General features: G+C 40.9%; 1 protein-coding gene across 3 annotated transcripts; it reads left to right on the forward strand.

Moving 5' to 3' along the window:
* The first annotated feature begins 343 nt into the window (after positions 1-343).
* ISOC1 (isochorismatase domain containing 1) lies at positions 344-19424 on the forward strand. 3 transcript variants are annotated; one of them, XM_060143511.1, is made up of 6 exons: positions 344-863; positions 10607-10726; positions 10826-11029; positions 11882-11985; positions 12646-12762; positions 18201-18338. In XM_060143511.1, exons 1-5 carry the CDS (start codon positions 561-563, stop codon positions 12737-12739), a joined length of 825 nt encoding a protein of 274 aa, XP_059999494.1. In that variant the 5' UTR covers positions 344-560; the 3' UTR covers positions 12740-12762; positions 18201-18338. The 3 variants fall into 3 exon arrangements, with proteins under 3 accessions (XP_059999494.1, XP_059999493.1, XP_059999492.1); XM_060143510.1 differs by lacking the exon at positions 11882-11985 and having other exon boundaries at positions 382-818; positions 18201-19424; XM_060143509.1 differs by lacking the exon at positions 11882-11985 and having other exon boundaries at positions 389-863; positions 18201-19424.
* The last annotated feature ends 397 nt before the right edge of the window (positions 19425-19821 follow it).

Genomic DNA, 19821 nt, shown 5'->3' on the forward strand with positions numbered 1-19821 from the left:
CTCGGATGGCCCTCCTAAGGAAGCATCGACTCCCACCACTCTTCTTAGCATCGATCAGCCTGCCCGATTGGTTTTAAGATTACTGCCGCCGTCCTCAAGTACTGCCTGCCTCTGGACAAGAGCGACAGGTAACGCCTCCCAGCAGTTTTAGCCGGGCAGCCCCGTGTCCCCAAGCACAGGCCCAAACTTCCGGAGCACACTGCTCGACGGTGGGCGGAGCGGGGTGGAAGGCGGGCCACACATCTCCTCTGAGGACTAGAGCACCGGGCAGCCCAGGCAGGTCGAGGGTCTGTGAGGCGACCGGGCCCCTCGCGGCCCGCCGGAGGGGCCGCGCGCCGCCGGAAGTTGGAGGGGGCGCTCGCTGGAGCGCCGGCCCCACAGCCAGGTCCTCCGCAGGGTCCGCCCTCCGCCGGGCATGGAGGAGGGCGCGGGAGCCGCGGCCGCCAGGACCCGCCCCCTCGCCTTCCAGAGCAGGCGACAGGCGGCGCGAGGAGGCGGGGCCGCGGCTGCTGGCGGTGTCTGCGCCTCGCGGTTTCGGAGCTAGCAGACGCTCGGGGAACATGGCGGCGGCGGAGCCCGCGGTCCCGGCGCTCCCCAGCGGCGGTGGCTTGGGGGCGCCGTCGGGCACGGTCCCCGTGCTTTTCTGCTTCTCGGTCTTCGCGCGGCCCTCAGCCGTGCCTCACGGCGCGGGCTACGAGCTGCTCATCCAGAAGTTCCTCAGTCTGTACGGCGACCAGATCGACATGCACCGCAAATTCGTGGTGCAGCTCTTCGCGGAGGAGTGGGGCCAGTACGTGGACCTGCCCAAGGGCTTCACGGTGAGCGAGCGCTGCAAGGTGCGCCTCGTGCCGCTGCAGATCCAGGTGGGTCCCACGGGAGGGCCGCGCGCCGAGCCGCAGCTCCCGGTCCCCGTGCGTCCCCGTCCCCGCGGCGCTCCTCAGGTGCCCCGCGGCGGTGGGCCCTGCGCACCGCGCCCTCTGGGAAGGGCCGTGCCTCTGTCGCAAGCCTCCGGGATGGCCCAGCGAAGGCGCCTGTCCGAAGGTGACGGTCACCGGCTGTCCTCGGCCGAGGACGGGGCGTGGGCCTCCCGGCTATTGGCGGCGCGCGCGAACGCCCCCACGTGTGTGGTCCTCAGCCGCCCGCATCCGCTTTGTGTGCCGGGAGCGAGTCCTAGCCTCCTGCGTAACCGAAGGGTTGTGCAGAGTAAGCTGTGTTTTTATTTGGGTTGATGCAGAACCGGGGAAAAGAGATTGTGGGGGAGTATTGGCCTTAGGGTTTGTTCCCAGAGTTGTGTTTACCACTTGCGGAAACACAAACTTCAGGAGTCCTATGCTTTCACCCATCCTCTTCCCCAGTTTTCTGTTCCTTTGATCTTAAGTCTTTCCTAACCTTAAGTGAAATAACCTTGTTTAGCCTCTTCCAAGTAACTGTCAAGTGAATCTGTTGATTACATATATACGTTGGCTACCTTGAAAAAGTCGTTTGACTCAGCACTGCAGCACCTTCTTAAATACCCAACTTTAGCTAGACCATTCTTTCCTGGTCCTGCTGGCAGAAAAAGTTGTCATACTTGAGGATTATTTTATGCCTTTTTAATATTTTTAAAAAGCTGTGCTCTAATACTGCGCAGATCTGCCTCCTGTGTTCTTTTTATTGCTCAGCTCAGAGGATTCACCGGAAGATTTATCCTGTTGAAAAGCAAGAACAAAAGGTGTATTTTAGGTACTACACCACCACCATTTTTTTTGGTTGAGAAACCGGTAAGCCATTTCTTTGGAAGACCAAACTGAAATGTGGGATTCAGGATTAGAAGGCATTTTAATATTCAGGTGTCATTTTCTGAGGACTATTCTGTAGTTTTTGGTAGTTTTTTTTTGTTTGTTTGTTTTTCATTTGTAGTTGTCTGTGGAATTGGTCTTGTTTGCTATTACTCCAGCAAGTGATAGCAAAGGAAGGCCAGAAGCTTCCAAAGCAGATACTTTAACCAGAGGGCAAAGGCTGCGAGATTCTGTGGTCAACCCTTGGAGAGCCAAAAGGGAGGCAGTTGGTGTCTGATACCCTAGAATTTGCCCTGCTCTTGGGAGAGTTGTGGTTGGTACGTGTTTACTACCACCCATTTTTATGCCTTCAAGAGTTTTCATGGCTGACACCTCTCTGCAGCCTTCCTTGTCAGTCTGTTTAGATTATTGCTGCCAAAATATGGAAGAAGCTGAATGCACCTTTGACAAATCCATTAATAAAGGGGAGAATCCAAATACTAGCTGAAGAGATCTGGAGCTTTACTGAGGATGCAGACTTCTTTGTGATGCATTTCCTGTAGTGGTTGGGAGGGAGAGTGGGCTGTTACCTAATAAGATGTTATGCCAAACTAGCACCCTCCCCAAGTCTTTAAGACTTCCCCCTCCCCCAACAATGGGATTTCTTATTTTGAAAAATTTAAAGCCTGGATCTGAGAACTCTTTTTAACTTATCAGTTTAGAAGTTAATGAAATATTTGTATATATCTGAAATGTCTTGTTCGTTCTCAAAAGGCATTATATAATTCAGGTCACATGTGGCTTTTGAAGTCTTTTGCTTGGTATTGGAGATAAAATATAGTTTTTTTTTGTGGTGATGTTTAAAATAATAATGATAATATCATTACTCTGTCCCAGTCTTTTAAAAATGTTATTTTTTCCCCACTGAATAGTCCAATAATTCTTAAGCATCTGTTATAGGATACTTTATATATTTTAAAGTATTTAAAAATATTTTTATATTCTTTCATTTTAGTAATCACAATAGCTTGACTTCTTCAGCCAGGTGCCTCCCCCAGCTTAAAAATAGGTAATGTGGAGGAATATACACACATACCATATATATCCATATACTTATTCTGATACCTATTTATATGAAGAGAGACATATATGTGTGTGTGTGTATGTGTATGGATATTCTCAGAAGAAAAAGGGAAGATACTTCTTTTCATGACCGTTTTACTATATTTTTTTGGAACCTGGCTGTGTAATCCTAGAGACATGGACATTTTCTGGCTGGATGAGAACGTAGAGTTCACTCCACATTTGAGTGGCAGCTGTAAGTGCCTGGCCCAGTGAATGTAAACATGGGTAAGACCCAATTCTTGTTCCATACCTAGTAATCTAACTCCTTCGTTTTACCAAAGAGCAGAACATGTAGGAAATTGCCTGAGGTTCCATGGCAAAGCGTGTGAAGGTCCTACAGCTGGCCATAGCATTTGTGTTCTCTTTTCATGCTTAATGAAAATAGCAAGCAGAATGGAAAACAAGCCGCAAACTTGAGCTTGTAACAGCATTTGTTTTGATGCTATTCGTTGTTTCTGTGGAACAGATGCCTGTCACTCAGCAAGACTCAAGGTGGCCTGTCAGTGAGGCCATGCTCTGGGTATAGGCCCCTTCTCCCAGAGGCAGGGATGAAGAGCATGTTTGGCCACATGTAATCCACAGCTTAAATAATGCCATTTATTATTTCTCCAAGAATAGGCCTCATAGCCTCTGTGGCCCTGGCTAACATACAAAATATTCTAGAATGTATTCTTAATTTACACAGGGGTCCGAGTTTGCTTTCACGCCTGTTCTGACTGATGTTGCTAGTGACCTTGTAAAACACAGTGGCTGCTTGTGCCACACTGTCTGCGCTGGTGGTTGGTTAGTGGTTCTGTGGGGATTGATCTTTAAGACCCCCATTGCCAGTATTAGGCTCTGGTAACTTTTTAGTGTCTTCTTTTCTGAAATATTCTGTCCAAGTGACCGTGTGTCTGCCGACAGCTCAGGTAGCTGAAGACAGCTCATGTTTCAAGCACGGTTTATGAGTCTTCAGCCTTGTCAAAATGCTTGAAGTCTAAGGAATTTTGAGACGCAGGGGAAGAAATGTAAATGAGAGGATTATACAGTGGGAATTTAGGTCATTTTCATGACTTATAAGTGTTAACTTTTCACAAGGTATTTCCCAAGTTTTAACTAACGGAGAATTCAACCCTGGACACTTGGGCAGAGCCCAAGTAGAAGAGAGGAAGAAAAGGACATAGTAAGAATGACACCAGCGAGAGGATTTTACTTCGGTATGTAGGAGGGAAGGCTCTGGCAGCTTCGTCTGGGCAGAAGATAAGGGCTTCCCTGGGAAGGTTATTTCGACTTTTTCCTGAGGTAGTTAATTTGGAAGGGATTCTGCTCCAGGTTTCACTTCTTGGAAGTTTATTAGTACTATGATTTTTTTTTTTTTCCGGTATGCGGGCCTCTCACTGTTGTGGCCTCTCCCGTTGCGGAGCACAGGCTCCGGACGCGCAGGCTTAGCGGCTATGGCTCACGGGCCCAGCCGCTTCGCGGCATGTGGGATCCTCCCAGACCGGGGCACGAACCCACGTCCCCTGCATCGGCAGGCGGACTCCCAACCACTGTGCCACCAGGGAAGCCCGGAAGGTGGTGATTTTTGATTTCAGAACCTTTACTGTGGAGCGTGTAGGAGGAGCAGGTAGATAAGCTAATGCTCGGAACTCCTGAGTTAGAGAAGCAGGCAGGAACTATCTTGGGAGGCGCACAGTGTCAGGGGCACTGGAGAAAACAGCTGGATCCTGAGGGTATGATACTGTCTGCCCGCCCACTTTTTAAGAATTTAACATTGCAGATTACTGCCCAAAGCATTGTACACATTTTGCCTCTTGTGGATACATTAGATGAGGCTACCTATAAATAACCTGTGTTTGAGTGGGAGCTAAACACAATTTCCAAGCTGTGTTTGGAACTTTTTTCTGTCATTTAGTTTGCCAAGGGGAATCCAAAGTAGATTCAGATATCACTGTGTTCCTGGGATCTGGCCAGCTTCACCTTCACTCCAACCTCAGGTACAGTCTAAAGAAATCCATCGTCCTTAACACTGAAATTGATGGAGTTGGCTGGCTTCCCTTAGGCAGTTAGAAAGCTCGCTGGAGTTGTAACCTCAGCGCAAGTGACATTAGTGCTTACAGCAGGTGAGTAGGTTGTAAAATAAGAGTGAAATAAATATTCTTTTGTAGTCTAAATTAAAAAGCCCCAAACCGTTTTGCCAGGAGCAGATCATGTAATTGTCAGTCTTTTGGTGACATTTAGAAATCCACTTTATGAATCATTTCTTAATTCTGTAGACTAGGTTAACATAAGTTAGGCAATATCAGTATTTCTTTCTATATATTTATTGTTTTCATAAGGGATTTTAGTAGTAAGTGGTATTTTAACCTCATTACAGAAGAACTATTTTTAACATGTGCTGACCTTCAGAGCGTATGTTTCCTATAGGAGGGATACACAATAACCTAATACATTTATTGATTGATTTACATGAAGCTGATTTAATCCTTGAAATAGCCCTGTGAGGTAGATACTATTTTTATTACTTTGTTACAGATTAAGAAGCAACTGTTTGGAGATGTTAATGATTTGCTGCATTTCATGTAATTGAAATTAGTGAAATTGACATTTGGACTCAGATTCTAATGCGCCTGGGCTGTCCTGTGTAGGCACTCTTGTAACCTGGGAGAGTCATGTCACAGACCTCTGTTTTGAGTCAGTATTGGAACAAAGCCTTACTATGCCTGTGGTAATCGGGTTTCCTTGGAAACACTTCTCAGTGAAATAATGATACCTCATATCCCCTTCTAGACCCCTCTCCCAAGCACATCATGCCTATATTGTGACTATAATAGACTACTAAAATTTTGAAAACATCACATTTACAATTCCAAACTTTAGTCATTCCTAAAGATATACAGTTTACTCACTGTAGTCGTTCGCTAGGTTGCTGCTGTAACAAAGTATAATACTACAGACTGAGTGGCTTATACAACAGAAATTTATTTTCTCATAATTCTGGAGGGTTTAGATCAGGTTTGGTTCCTTCTGAGCGCTGTGAAGAAGAAGCCGTTCCATGCCTCCCTCCTGGCTTTTGGTGGTTTGTTGGGAGTCTTTGGCATTGTGTGGCTTGTAGACATGTCACCATGATCTCTCCCTTCATGTTCACATGGTCTTCTCTGTGCCCAGATTTCCCCTTTTAATAAGGATGCCACTCATGTTGGATTAGGCACCCACTCTACTCCAGTACGACGTCATCTTAACTAATTATGTTTTCAGTGACTATTTCCAAATAAGGCCACTTTCTGAGGTACAGTACTGGTGGTTAGGAATTCAACATATAAATTTTAGAGCACACCATTCAACATACAACACTCACCATGCATTACGTTTATGGAGAGAACAGAAGTGGGGCACCATGTATCACTAAGCAAGGCCAGCCACTGTGTATGTGCCTGTCCTGAGTAACCGAGCAAGGGAGGAGCAGATTCCTTGCAGATGTAGCAGCCATTGTTAGAAAATGGTCAGAGCACATGTGGAAGTGAAGGAGGGTAAATACTGTTATGATTGTGGTAATAATGAGACTTGGGGATGAAGAGTCTTTTGAATATGAAATCTAAGGTTGAATGCCAGCTAAGACAGTTCTTAAGAAAGTGGACAAAAAATTTATACTTGACATTTATCTCTTAAACTGTTGCTTGAGGAAGCCATTGGTTGTGATCAACTTTTTGTGTTGAAATATGTATATTGAAATACGTATTTTTTATGTATATGTGTATGTGTAGGGATTTATGTGTATAAATATATGAAGGTGTGTGTGTATACACATATTTACTTTTATATGTGATTTCTTCATACTTCTTGAATATGTGTTGATCTGTAATTGCTTCGCTTTTACTCGTGATGGCACTTGGTCAAGGTCACTTTTAATTTGCTATCTTGCAGTTGCAGCATGTTTGACAATGAGCAGCACTTTAGTTATGTACAAGGTTTTGGTTTAAGAGGAATTTCTGAGTCAAGTTACGAAGTCCCTGAATTATAGAGTCAGTGTGTAATTTAACAATTACTGAAATTCATGTGGATCTGGGGTGGATGGGGGGTTTGGTTAGAGTTTCTCAGTAGTTTTTTATTTGTTTGTTTTTTGTTTTGGTAGCCTCAAATCCTCCTTTTTCTGTCTTGTAAGATATGGAGTTTATTCATAAAGTAGCATCTTTTCCCCCTACTACTATGGCATAGGGAGACCTTTTTTCTTTTTTCATAAACTTTTAATTTTAGAATAGTGTTGATTTACAACAAAGTTGCAAAGGATAGTACAGAGAGCTAGCTCCTTTATACCTGACCTAGTTTCCCTTCTTGCTAACATCTTACCTTACTGTGGCATATTTGTCACAGCTAAGGAACCAACATTGGTACATTACTATAAGCTGAGCGCCACACTTTAGTCAGATTTCACTAGCTTTTCCCTAATGTCCTTTTTCTGTCCCAGGATCCAATTCAGGATACCGATTACGTTTAGTTGTCACGTCTCCTTGGACTCCTGTGGGTTATAGCAGTTTCTCAGAGTTTCATTGTTTTTAATGACCTTGACAGTTTTAAGGAGTACTGATTAGATATTTTTGATTCCTTTTTTGTTTTTTTCCCGATACGCGGGCCTCTCTCTGCTGCGGCTTCTCCCGCTGCGGAGCACAGGCTCCGGACGCGCAGACTCAGCGGCCACGGCCCACGGGCCCAGCCGCTCCACGGCATGTGGGATCCTCCCAGACCGGGGCACGAACCCATGTCCCCTGCATCGGCAGGCGGACTCTCAACCACTGCGCCACCAGGGAAGTCCTGATTAGATATTTTTGTAGAATGACCTCATTTTGGGTTTATCTGATGTTTTCCTCATGCTTCAACCAGGGTTGTGAGATTTTGAGAGGAAGATCATGAAGGTTATTCTCATCATATATCAAAGTTGAATATTGTCACCATGGATTACCTCAATCTTGATCACCTGGCTGTGGCCGTGTTCACCATTACCCTCCCTCTATACTCTGAAGAAGCAAATTACTAAGTGCAGGTCATATTCAAGGGGATGTCAACTCCTGGAGAGGAGAATGTCTAAGGCATTTTTGTTTCATGAAATTATAACCAGTCATTTCTGCATAAAAATATGCCTCACCCGCTTATCTCTATAGTTTCTTTCTTTAACTGAAGGTTTATAGATGATGAATTCCTCTACTAGAAAGGATTTGCAGGGTGCTAAGGATTTCAGGGCTGCATTTTCTGACCTCCTCAATCTGTGTCTAATATGACATACGTCTGATGTGGTCCCCTGCCTAGAACAGATACCTCACAGCTGAAATGAGGTATAGGGAAGCACCAGGTAACAGGAACCCCAGGAGACCACAAGTCTGAATATTCTAGGATTTCTGAGTAGGTAAGGTTTTATTCCTTTAAATATCCCATTTTTTTGGTATTTTGACCATTTTATATGGTAGTCCTAAAATAATGTAACTTATTTTCTTAATGAGTGTGATAAAATGATTTTGTCCCAATTTATAACTTATATACAGCTTGTTACTCCTTCATTGGAGTCTAGACTGAGAACTAGTTGAGTTTTGATCTGCTTTTATTGTATTTTTAATCGTTTCTTCCTCAGCTGTCATTTCTTGTTGCTATCCGTTTGCCTGTCTTCAGCAGTTCCCTTTCAGATTTGCTGTTTCCAATCCTGTGTTAATTTATAATCCAGACAACCAAACTTGTTAGGAATGTATACAGAGTTAGTCAGTACAGTCTGAGATAAGATCTGAAAGCTGGAGATCGAAGCAAGTGTCGGCTGTGTGTTAGTGCATGGCCATCCAGCATACTTGGGCAACTGCCTGGGAGTTTTATTTTGCCTGCTTGCTGGTATTCCCATGTGGTAGAATGGCAAGATGGCTAAGGTGCCTTACAGTTACTTGAAACAAGACAGTTACAGCCAAACTGCTTTTCATAGTGTCCCCTCAACACATGGTGGATGACTAGGGACCCCTGGTTCAAATTTCTAAAAGAATATATATATATGGATTTTAAGCCTTTTGAGCCAAGATTTAATGTTTACTGAAATTTAAGATACATGGTCATAGTGACTGGTTTTCAACCAAGTACCCTAAGTACTTACCTATACATCAGACTCATTGCTTTTGATAATGACCAAAATGGAAGCATGGTACTTGCATTAAAAATTTAAGTAAGGAAGCAGCCTGAATATTTATTTTAAACATACTTTATTGGCAGAGTAGGAAAACCCTCCACATAGTGTTAGAATTAAAGATGGCACTCGCATTCTGACATGAACTTGGTGTTGGACTGCGCATGGTTAATTAGTGCACACCTATAGAGTTAATACCAGAGGGAGATTAAGGTGCTAGAGTCCTTCAGACCAGGACACAGATAAATAAAAGTGCAAACTGACTAGAACAGTCATACTGTTAAGGATAAAAGATTCCTTTTGATGATTCATTTAATTCTTGTAGTAATTGTTTCTTGGGAGTATGCCATGTGCACAGATACTAAGGCAGAGTCTAGGGCCAGGCTGGTGGTGAAGCCACCACCATGTAATCAGGACTCAGGTTCCTCTATAAAATTATGAGTAATTATTGTCTGTGGGTGGTTTAGGTTAATTAGAGGGGAGACTTACAGGGTGCCTAGTAAGAGTAGTGGCATGGGTTCATTCATGATCAGACTGCATCCTTTCCAGAGCTTTCTCTCATTTGAGAAAGCAGAAAGAAAAGTACCATGGACTTTTAAGAATTAAATTCTTGTATTCAACAGTGATTTTTCCCTTTTTGGTAGATCCATATTGGGCCCAAGTTGTTATAATAGACCAACTACAGCAATTAATGTAAAGCATGGTAATCTAATACCCAGTTTTCATCTTAATTCATTGACTTTCCTGATTGTGATAAATATGTGTAAGAATTCAGATGTCAAATTTATGTCTTTCCATTTGACAGTGGTGATGTGCTTGGCATCATTTCATTGCATTTTATTTGAAGTCTAAGAAGTTATTCTTGAGAATACCAACTTAATATTTCTGTGTTGATGATAGCAGTATATCTAGATTTGTTTCTGTTTTTTTAGTTTTTTGTTCCATAATCTTTGCTACAGATTATTTAAATTTTATTCTTTGTTCTTGTAAGCAATGCCATCAACAGATTTAAGTTTTTTACTGTTTTTTATTATAAAAGTAATACATCTTTTTAAATAACATTTAGCAAATGTTTTAAAATAGCATTTGAAAAATAAAAGAAAGGTATTAAGAAAAAATGTTATCAGCATCCCTAACTATATAACCACATGTTCATATTTTCATATATTTGCTTCTACGTTTTATTCATATTTTTACATTATTGAAATACTATTGAACTGTGCTCTGTTTTTAAAATTACCATTAGATTACGGCATTTCTTCTTAGATGGTGCACATTTTTTGAAAACATATACATACGTTATTTTAATAGGCTAAAAAATGTCATGTGAATGTGTTAAAATTTGTGAAATCATTTTTGTATTGTCGGTTCTTGGTTTATTTCTAATTTTCACTATTAAAAGCAATTCAGTGGACATCTTTGGGCATAATTTTTTTTCCTGTTATTCATATCATTTCTCTTAGACAATAGTTGCAGAAATGGATTTAATGGGTCAAACAGTAGGAATGTTTTTCTCTCTTTACTGACCTCCAGCTGAAAATAAATGTCATTGTATAACAAATGCTAAATCATTCTTTTTTTCTTTTTTCTTCAGCTTACTACCCTGGGAAATCTTACACCTTCAAGCACTGTGTTTTTCTGCTGTGATATGCAGGAAAGGTTCAGACCAGCCATCAAGTATTTTGGAGATATTATTAGTGTAGGACAGAGATTGGTATGCTTGCTTGTTCATTTTTTCCAATTTGCTAAAGCATGATTCATACGCAAACATATGTATATTGCTACTTATCTTTGTGTGTTTTTTTTCCTCCAGTTACAAGGGGCCCGGATTTTAGGAATTCCAGTTATTGTAACAGAACAGTACCCTAAAGGTCTTGGTAGCACCGTTCAAGAAATTGATTTAACGGGTGTAAAACTGGTACTTCCAAAGACCAAGTTTTCAATGGTATTACCAGAAGTAGAAGCAGCATTAGCAGAGATTCCTGGAGTCAGGAGTGTTGTGTTATTTGGAGTAGAAGTGAGTACCTCTTGTTCTGTTTTGGACACGATATCATTTGTAGAAAACTTGTTATTTCCAGAATGTAATTTTGTATATAGAATACCATGTAGGTATCTGATAGAAAATAGCTACCAGTTTTTAAGTGTTGACTACTTGCATGGCACTGATCTGAACACTTTATATATATTAATTTGTTGAACTCTCACAGCAATCCTCTGAGCTAAGTACTTTTGGTCTCGTATTGTAGGTGAGAAAACTCAAACACAGGTGCTATGTGTCTTGCCCAAGGTCATAGAGTTAGTTAAAGTTAGATGAAGCTGCATTTGAATCTAGGTTGATAGATTCTTGGGCCTTTACTTTGAACCCCAACTTTTGGAACACATTTTCACCAAAGACAGTATGTTTATTTATGTGTTATAGGAGCTCACCTTGGTCATGTTTTTGTTTTAGAAAAACCTTAGAAGTCATGTAGTTCATTGTCCTTCACATTTGAATCATGTGTACCTATTTTTTTAAAGGAAAAAAAATACTCATGGATTCCTAATGCTGATTAAAATGATTTTTGTTTGGTTTGTTTTTTTGACATGTAGAAACAGAATATAAGTATTTATTCATAGCTTTTAAATACCTCTTGAACTAAAATTTTAAAATTATGAAAACCATAAAAACAGTGAAATCCAAATAATATTAAAGACATCCATGATGTTTTGATAGTAGGTTTCAGAGTAGTAGGTTTTAATAGCCTCAGGTTTAGATATAAAATATTTCTGTATTTTGACTTAAATAATGATAAAATAAAGGAAGCCTATTTGTATAAATATGTCACACCAAATGCTGACTTTTGCACTTTTCTTGCTTGTTCATCATTAGACCTCATGTCTAATCAAAATCATCTTTGAGCAGTCCTCCAGTGCTAATTTTAATGAGTTGTCAGTTGATAATTCTCCACAGCCCTCTTGTCCTATGAAGATAAGGTTGGCTGGCATTATTAAAATCTGCTTTCATTGGTTATATAATCCACTTATTGTTGGAGCATGTTTTTACTCTTTATTCTCTGCTGATGAATTGTTACAAGTTCATACTTACAAAGATGGAATCTGTATAATTCATTTTCTGGTGATGTATACTGGGTATTTTTTGTCTGTGCTACAAGTTATTTTTAACTTGGCTTACCTTTATACTACTGGGTGCCTTACCACAACTCAGTTTTCCCACCATTATCTCAATTGGCAGTACTGCAAACGCGTTCTTTGTGTTAGGCACGTGGTGTGAATACAGAAATAAACCCAACTGCGAGTGGCATCAAAACTGAGTGGTAGTAGTCAGCCATATGAAGGTCGTCCAGATGACATAGATGAAAATCTTTAAAAAAAGTGCTCACAGGGCTCTAAGAATATGTTCAAGGTTCCCAGTACAAAGAACATTGATGTAATGCAGTCCCTGACTTAACAAAGAGGCAGCCAAAGCCAGAAATGCTGTTTATGCTCAAGATCACTAGTGAGTTGGAGGCAAAACTAGATGTGGACAAGGCCATTAGACCTGTAGTGCTCTTTCTGCTCTACCGTGTTGCTGCACATTTGTAAAATACTTGTAGTTTACCACGTTATTACATATGGTTTTTACTTTCCTACTAGACCCATGTGTGCATCCAACAGACAGCTCTGGAGCTCGTTGGCAGAGGTATTGAGGTTCATATTGTTGCTGATGCCACGTCGTCGAGAAGCATGATGGACAGGATGTTTGCTCTTGAGGTAATTGTCCTGCTTTAAAATAAATCATTAGCCAAGGCTTCGAAGTAAATTTGGAGAGTATCAAATATGTAACAGCAGTGAAAGGTTTACGTCTTAGATTTGAGCTTGGTCTGACAACAATCAGGCTGATTTCCGGGGTTTCTACTACGCACGACAAACCTCTGAGGTCTCACCATCATATCCTGTTTTACATCTTCTGTCTTTATTTCTAGATGTCTAGTGATGCCAAATGCTCCTTTACATCTTCTTTCGTAACTTTGCTAGTTTTGCACATCAACTAAGAGGTATTCCAGTAAGCTTACTCTGAACTACTGAAAGATTTGCAAATTAACAACAGTTCACCTAGGCTTAACTCGTCCAGGGTCTAGCCAACACCTAGGGTATGGTGGGCCGAAGCCTGGTTCAGCCACTTGTTAGATTTCCTCAGACTTGAATTTCTGGGGATAGGAGGTGTGTCTCTGACTGTGGGCACCACTCACACACAGTGTTTAATGGCTCTCTGCATGGAGTGTCAAGATATACTTCAGAGTCAGGGAGTTGATGACTTTCATCAGTGTTGCATAACAGTAGCCTTACGTAAGCATTGCCTATTCCGAGACTGTTGAAAAACAAACTCCCACAATTAATCCTTTGAACCTTCACTCCGCATTGTGCATCTCTCTCTTTCATGTTCAATTCTAATTCTATAATAGCTTTAAAGTAATGTCAATCTGGATTGAATTGCTGAATTTTTAACTGATTATTTTTATTGAGAATGGGAAATGTAGATTTTTTTTTGAGACCCTCCAGTGTTCCATGCATAAGCTGACCTGTGAACCACTTTCTCTGTAGGATTGCTCAATCACCTCTCTAGCCTAAAATGTTCCCTAGGGTGGTGAGTTGGGCAAATAAGAAAGAGAGGAAAGAAAGGAGACTCAAGTCAGTGGGGAGGGCTGATGTAGAAGCAGGAGGGTAGCTGTCAGCAGCAGTGGTTTTAAGGCCCTGGTTGGCCATCCCTTCTCTTATTCCTGAGCAGTGAGTCCTATTTTGCGATTATAGGTGGAAATGGTTTTATTTATTTTATTCAACTATTTTCAAGTCCACTTGGACTACTGGGTTCTCTGGTTGGTTAGATACTAAGTGTTGCTTCTTCCTCTCTCAGCAGAGATCTTTAAGCTGTTCTTACAGTCATAGTTAGCTTCCACTTTTCAGATTTCCTTAGTAATCTGAGTTTAAACACTTCCACTGTCAGATCCGTACTACCTCGGCAGGCAGCTCTTTTCTTCTTTGAATACCTTTATGGTAATGCTGAGGTCCAGAACTTGAAGTGTTTCCAAGGAAGCGAAAAACTAAGAACATACAAAACCAAAAATTTTCCTTGCTTGTAAAGCGATTTCAAGAACTTTTGTCCTACATTCGTTTTTTAGATGTCTTTATTATGCCATTTATTACAGAAAATTTTGATTGTTGGCAGTTCTGTGTTCTACCAAGAGTCAGAATAAAAACAGCCATTTTACCATCTGAGCCTCATTCTTTTGGAGGTTGTCTGTAATCTTACTGATTAGGAAGAGTCTAAACAGTGGAGGGGTAATATGGGTTTGAATTCAGGTTCCGGCATTTTGTAAATTAATGTCCTTGGACAAATTACCTAATATCTTTGCCTCAGATTTCTCATTGGTGATGTGAAATAAAATTCATAGTTTTATGGCAAGACAAGAAAAATTTAAACATGAAAAAATTTTCTTTGCCCTTTGGCCTCCTCTCTCCTCCCTACTGTGCATTGTGTATCTGAAGTATGCATCGACCAAACCTCCCATCAGCAGAAATACCTGCTCAACCATAAAGAGCAGACAACCCCTTAAAAGATAACATTCCTTCTTGATCTTCTGAAGGGTCACATGACCCACGACAATGGCACTTAGATCTGGATTATGTAAACTGTCAATAATAGGTCATTTAATGTACAGCCCTCTGTCTCAATTTCTGTAACTGTGCTTTGACTTCTAACGGGTGGACCAGTTCTCAGAGCTTTCTGAGGGGCTGTTCCCAGGTTATAATCCTCACTTTGGCTTGAATAAAATTTTCCATTTCTTCCTTTTTTTTTTATTGGAGTATAATTGCTTTACAATGTTGTGTTAGTTTCTGCTGTACAATGAAGTGAGTCAGCTATATGTATACCTATGTCCCCTCCCTCTTGGACCTCCCTCCCACCCACCTAGGTCGTCACAAAGCACCGAGCTGAGCTTCCTGTGCTTTATAGCATGTTCCTGCTAGCTGTCTATTTTATGCATGGTAGTGTATATATATCAATCCTAATCTCCCAATTCATCCCACCCTCACCTTCCACCCCTGTGTCCACATGTCCGTTCTCTAAGTCTGTGTCTCTATTCCTGCCTTGCAAATAGGTTCATCTGTTTCTTTCTTAGATTGATGGATTAATTTTTTGTCGACTGTGAAATAGAAATAATAGTCATTACGTGGGAGGATTTTTGTGAAGAATCAATGAAATAATGTATCGATAGCACTTAGTGTCTGATATGGTAAGCACTCAAATGTTAGCTGTTGCTTTTATTTTTACTGTAGCTATTATTTGTTTTTGTTGTCTTCATGAGGTTTATCTGATCAGAAAAGTATAAGCATATATCAGCTTCCAAGACCCAGAATGGACTAGTCCTGAGAAGTTCTGAGGAGGGAAGGAAGGAATATGGTCTGGGGGGGGTTTGGAAGAGCCTGGAGCAGCCAGCATTGCCTTGGCTTACGGTACTGAGGTTGAAAGGGAGAGAAGAAGCAGGTCAGGTGGTGATGGGGGAAGATGTGTGCCACATTTCAGATTTTTCCTCTTAGTCTTAATTTGCTATGGAGGTGCTTTAGTCCCTCAGTCCTTGGGAGAAATGTTAAGTCTCCTTTTTTCTTCTGTGACTATGAAAGTGAAATAGAGATCTGGTCTGCTCCCCTTCTTTTTTTCCTTGAGAACGCAACTACTTGAGGTCATTCCTGAGACTCCCCATATTGCCTGTTAAGACCATTGTACTAATAAGATTTATAGTTACCGTTATTAAAACTTCTCTGCCAGGATCTGTGGTGTGTGCTTTATTCCACAAAATTTTTTGAGCACCTACCATCTGTCAGGCATTTTTCTTTCAACTACAATTGTTGAGTAAATGTGAGATAAAATAGACTAAAACTGTCTCATGAGCTTGATGTCCTTGTACTTCTGGGGAGTTGTTAGTGTTACTTGGGAATTTAATGGGTTTAGTCTTTTTTTTCCCCACCCTCTCTGAGACCATCTTGGCTTTGTGTTCTTGCATTTTTAGGTTTGTGGGTCAGAGTAACCTTTCCTTTGGCCTAGTTGGACTGGTTTTGCAAGTGTAAGGGAAGAACTCAGGAAACCTATTAAGCCATGTACCCATTTGCATTAAACAGCTGGAGTTTTAATTGCCCTTTCTAAAGCCAGGAGATAAAGTGAGTGTGGGACCAGTATTGTAGGTGTCCTCATAGCTCAAGGTGGTGGGCAGGAACCTGCCGGTGTCTGGAAAAAGTGCTGCTGTTCTCTTTCTGCTCAGGTACATGGGAAGATCTGTTAGTCTGATCTAAAGACTTTGCAATCTTAGCAAAGGCGTGAGCCACGCCTTCCCCTAACACAGGTTCTTGGCTGGATTACTTTCGAATGCAATCAATATTGGGCATATCTCCGTCTTGAAGTTAAATAATTTTATGTTTCCGTTTACTAAAGTTTTTTTGTGTGCCTCTAGTGTCCCAGCTTGCCCCTGCCACAGTGTACGGACTCACAGCATCCCTGAGGGTTGCTGGCTTAGGGTGGATCCGGTGCTGCTCTAGTCTGGTCAGGAGAGCACTATAGAAAAAAGCTGCCTTCTTCCTGGGTCATCACATTTCTTCCTCAGACCTGGAAACAGTTTTCTGTCCTTCCTGCCTCATGAAGGAACTAGAAAGATTACTGAGAACTGACCTTTGTTTGCACTTTGGAATATAGAAGGCACTTTCACAGACATTGAAAGTATGATTCAGAGTCAGACTGACTGATTGAAAGTCCGTTGATTCAACAGGGAGCAGTAAGGAAGGCAGGCAGCCAGGGAGAGAGCTGCATTTGGATGGCTGGACATTCACGGCACCGAGCTGCAGCTAGTCTTATTCCCCGCCCTGCTGTCTGAAGCAAGCACACAGTCCTTTGAGATTTCTGAGGGTTTGATACGATAGTCAGGAGTTGACTGAAAAGCAAGGAGGAGGAAATTAGTCTCCAGATGTCTTTAAAGAACTCAGTGATGACTCATCCTCTGGGATTTGTCCCAACGTAAAGGACACTAGCAGCCTCACTTATTTCTTCCTCTTTCCTATGTAACCCTCTGCTGTTTTTTCATTTCTCCAGAGCTGTGGTCAGCCTGCTCTGCACACTCCTGTGCTGGTGTTTGAGGTCCAAGCTTGCTATCTGATAAGTAGGCTATGGCTTACACTCCCTTCTGCATCCTTGGGGATAAAAAGGAAGAGTCTGCCAGTGGGAAGGTTGGGTCTCTGGATCTGCAGCCATTTGAAGGGTTTACTTTGGCTCCATTGGGATGTCCTGTTTATTCAGGTGACTCCTTTATGACGAGACACTGATCCACGTCTTTTCCTCTAACTTGCATAGGAATCGTGTCTAACCACCTCATCTTCTAAGGCTCTTACAGTGAATGTTGCTTGGAGTAACAAACAGTTGGTCTGTTTTTTTCCCTGAGGTTTCTGATAAATACATCCAGAAAATGGATCTCTGCTCGAGAATTCTCCTCCCATTCCCCTCTCCCACCCTTTTCTCCACTTTCTCTTCTTTGCCCTCCTCCTTCCCTTTCCCTCCTCCCTTCCTTGAGATTTCTGTCCTTAGCTCTTTATTATGATTCCACTGGAACAATTTGGCAAGGATGTTCTTTCACCTGTCAATGAAACTCTATACAACCTTAAATTTTATACTCCTGTTTATGATTCTAAAAAGCTTACAATGGTGGCAATGGTAGTGGTTCTGTTGTCGTCCAGGGGCACATTCTTAAACCTCACATGAGGCTCCTCTACCACCAGCATTTCTTACTTACGGGAAGGGCATGCAGTTTAATGTCAGATATTTGGAGAGAGGAAAAAAAGAACTTAAGAATCATTGTTTTACAGTCCTTAGCCTTGATTTCCCTCTGTCCCTGGTGCATATAAGTGAGAATATTGGCAAGTGAGAATATTGGCTGCCTATTCTCTTTTACTTGTTTCTAGTCCTTATTACTAATATTGAGAACCATCATAAAGGGTTTGTGGTGTGGCTAGTTTGAAATCTCTCCTCATCTCTGAATTTGATGGTATGGCTGAGGGCCATGGTTTTGATAGAGGACACTAATCATTGTGTCCTGGCATGCTTTTTGCTGTTTTAATACAGTGTTCATTCTCATGCTTAATTTCTTCATTTGTCTTTTTTTTTTTTTTAAAAGCGTCTTGCTCGAACTGGGATCATAGTGACTACAAGTGAAGCTGTCCTGCTACAGCTGGTGGCTGATAAAGATCACCCAAAATTCAAGGAAATTCAGAATCTAATTAAGGCGAGTGCTCCAGAGTCGGGTCTGCTTTCCAAAGTATAAGACATGTGAAGAACGGGTGTGCTACTCACCATCAGGTGACAGGACTGTAAGCCCGGACAAGCTCATGGCTCTAGTAGAATTAAAACGTTAAGTCAAAAATTGGCTCTTTTTTGCGCCTCTTAGTAAAACTTAACCAATTAGACCGTTTGGGTACCAGCATTTAGTTACAGATGTCAAAGGTTTTAGGTGCTGCTTACCTTCTTCTTATGTTAATGTGCTTTTATTTATTAAAAAAATTATAATGGAGGTGCCTGTTTTCTCTATACCATATATACTGATCATACTTTCAAAAGTGCACACTCTTGTGAAATTTTCTTAAATTGTGCACAGTTAAAGACAAAGATCTCCCAGTAATAGTTTGACTTTTGTCTTATTGTAAGATGTATGTTACAATGTTAATGTGGATTCAGTGCTTTTACTTTACAGGTTGATTGAAATAGGATTATTAAACGAGAATTTAAAAACAGGACTCTGGATCGTGTTACCCCTTTCGCTCACGATGCAGTCAAGTTATTTATTATGTTGCACTGGTTTAACCAGACAAACTTATGTTGAATAATTACATATCTTTCTTAATTATGCTAATTTTCTTATTCTGCTCACCATCACTAATTCTCTGTTAATGTTCTCTTTTTTAACTGAATCTTTTACCCAGAAAGACTCATTCGCTCATTGCTTGTTTTAATTTTGTAAACAGATGGGAGGATTTGCAACACCATATCATTAATGGAGGGCTGTTCTAACATCTTTGAAGTATTACTTTAGCTGAATGGCTTTATAACCATCTTGAATACATCTAATAAGCACAAGATTTAGCAAAAAGGTAAAGGCTGGATAAAATGTAGTTTTAAAACATCCATATTCTTGTTTGAAATTTTTTCCACCTACCTTCCAATTACTGTTAATGCAAAAGGCCTCAGTAATCATTTGGTAGTATTGCTTTTGCAGTCATTACTACCATTCAATAAATTTATTTTCATTAAATACTTATTATAGGGTTTTAAAACTTTTTAAAAAATATTATGTGAAATATGAAACATTGGTGTCTTTTATATTAAAGTAATTAAAGAAAACGTATTATGTGAATGAAGTTCTTTTGTCTGCCACAGCATGGCTCTTTGAGTACTCTTCCAGGGATTCTAATATTTATTTAAAGGTGTAAAATTTTTGACATTTGTAATCTTTCAACTCATGGAAATTTTCGAAGAATGAAAATGTTTTGTCCATGGGGGTAAATGGATTTTATTGAAGGGCCTTCTTATTTAAGAGCAGTAGAATTTTTTTTTTTTTTTTTTCTGGTCAGTGTAACAAACAGCAATCTAGCATTCTTCTTAGGGTTATGTTTAAATTTTTTTCCCAGCAAACTTGTGTGTCAAAAAAGAATCAAAGATTTCTACACATTTTAAAATAGTTTTTAATAAATTTAACCTAGTGCTTCTCAAACTCTAATATGAATACACATCACCTGGGGGAT

This window comes from Lagenorhynchus albirostris, chromosome 3 (assembly GCF_949774975.1).
Source record: "Lagenorhynchus albirostris chromosome 3, mLagAlb1.1, whole genome shotgun sequence".
NCBI classification, from domain to species: Eukaryota; Metazoa; Chordata; class Mammalia; order Artiodactyla; family Delphinidae; genus Lagenorhynchus; species Lagenorhynchus albirostris.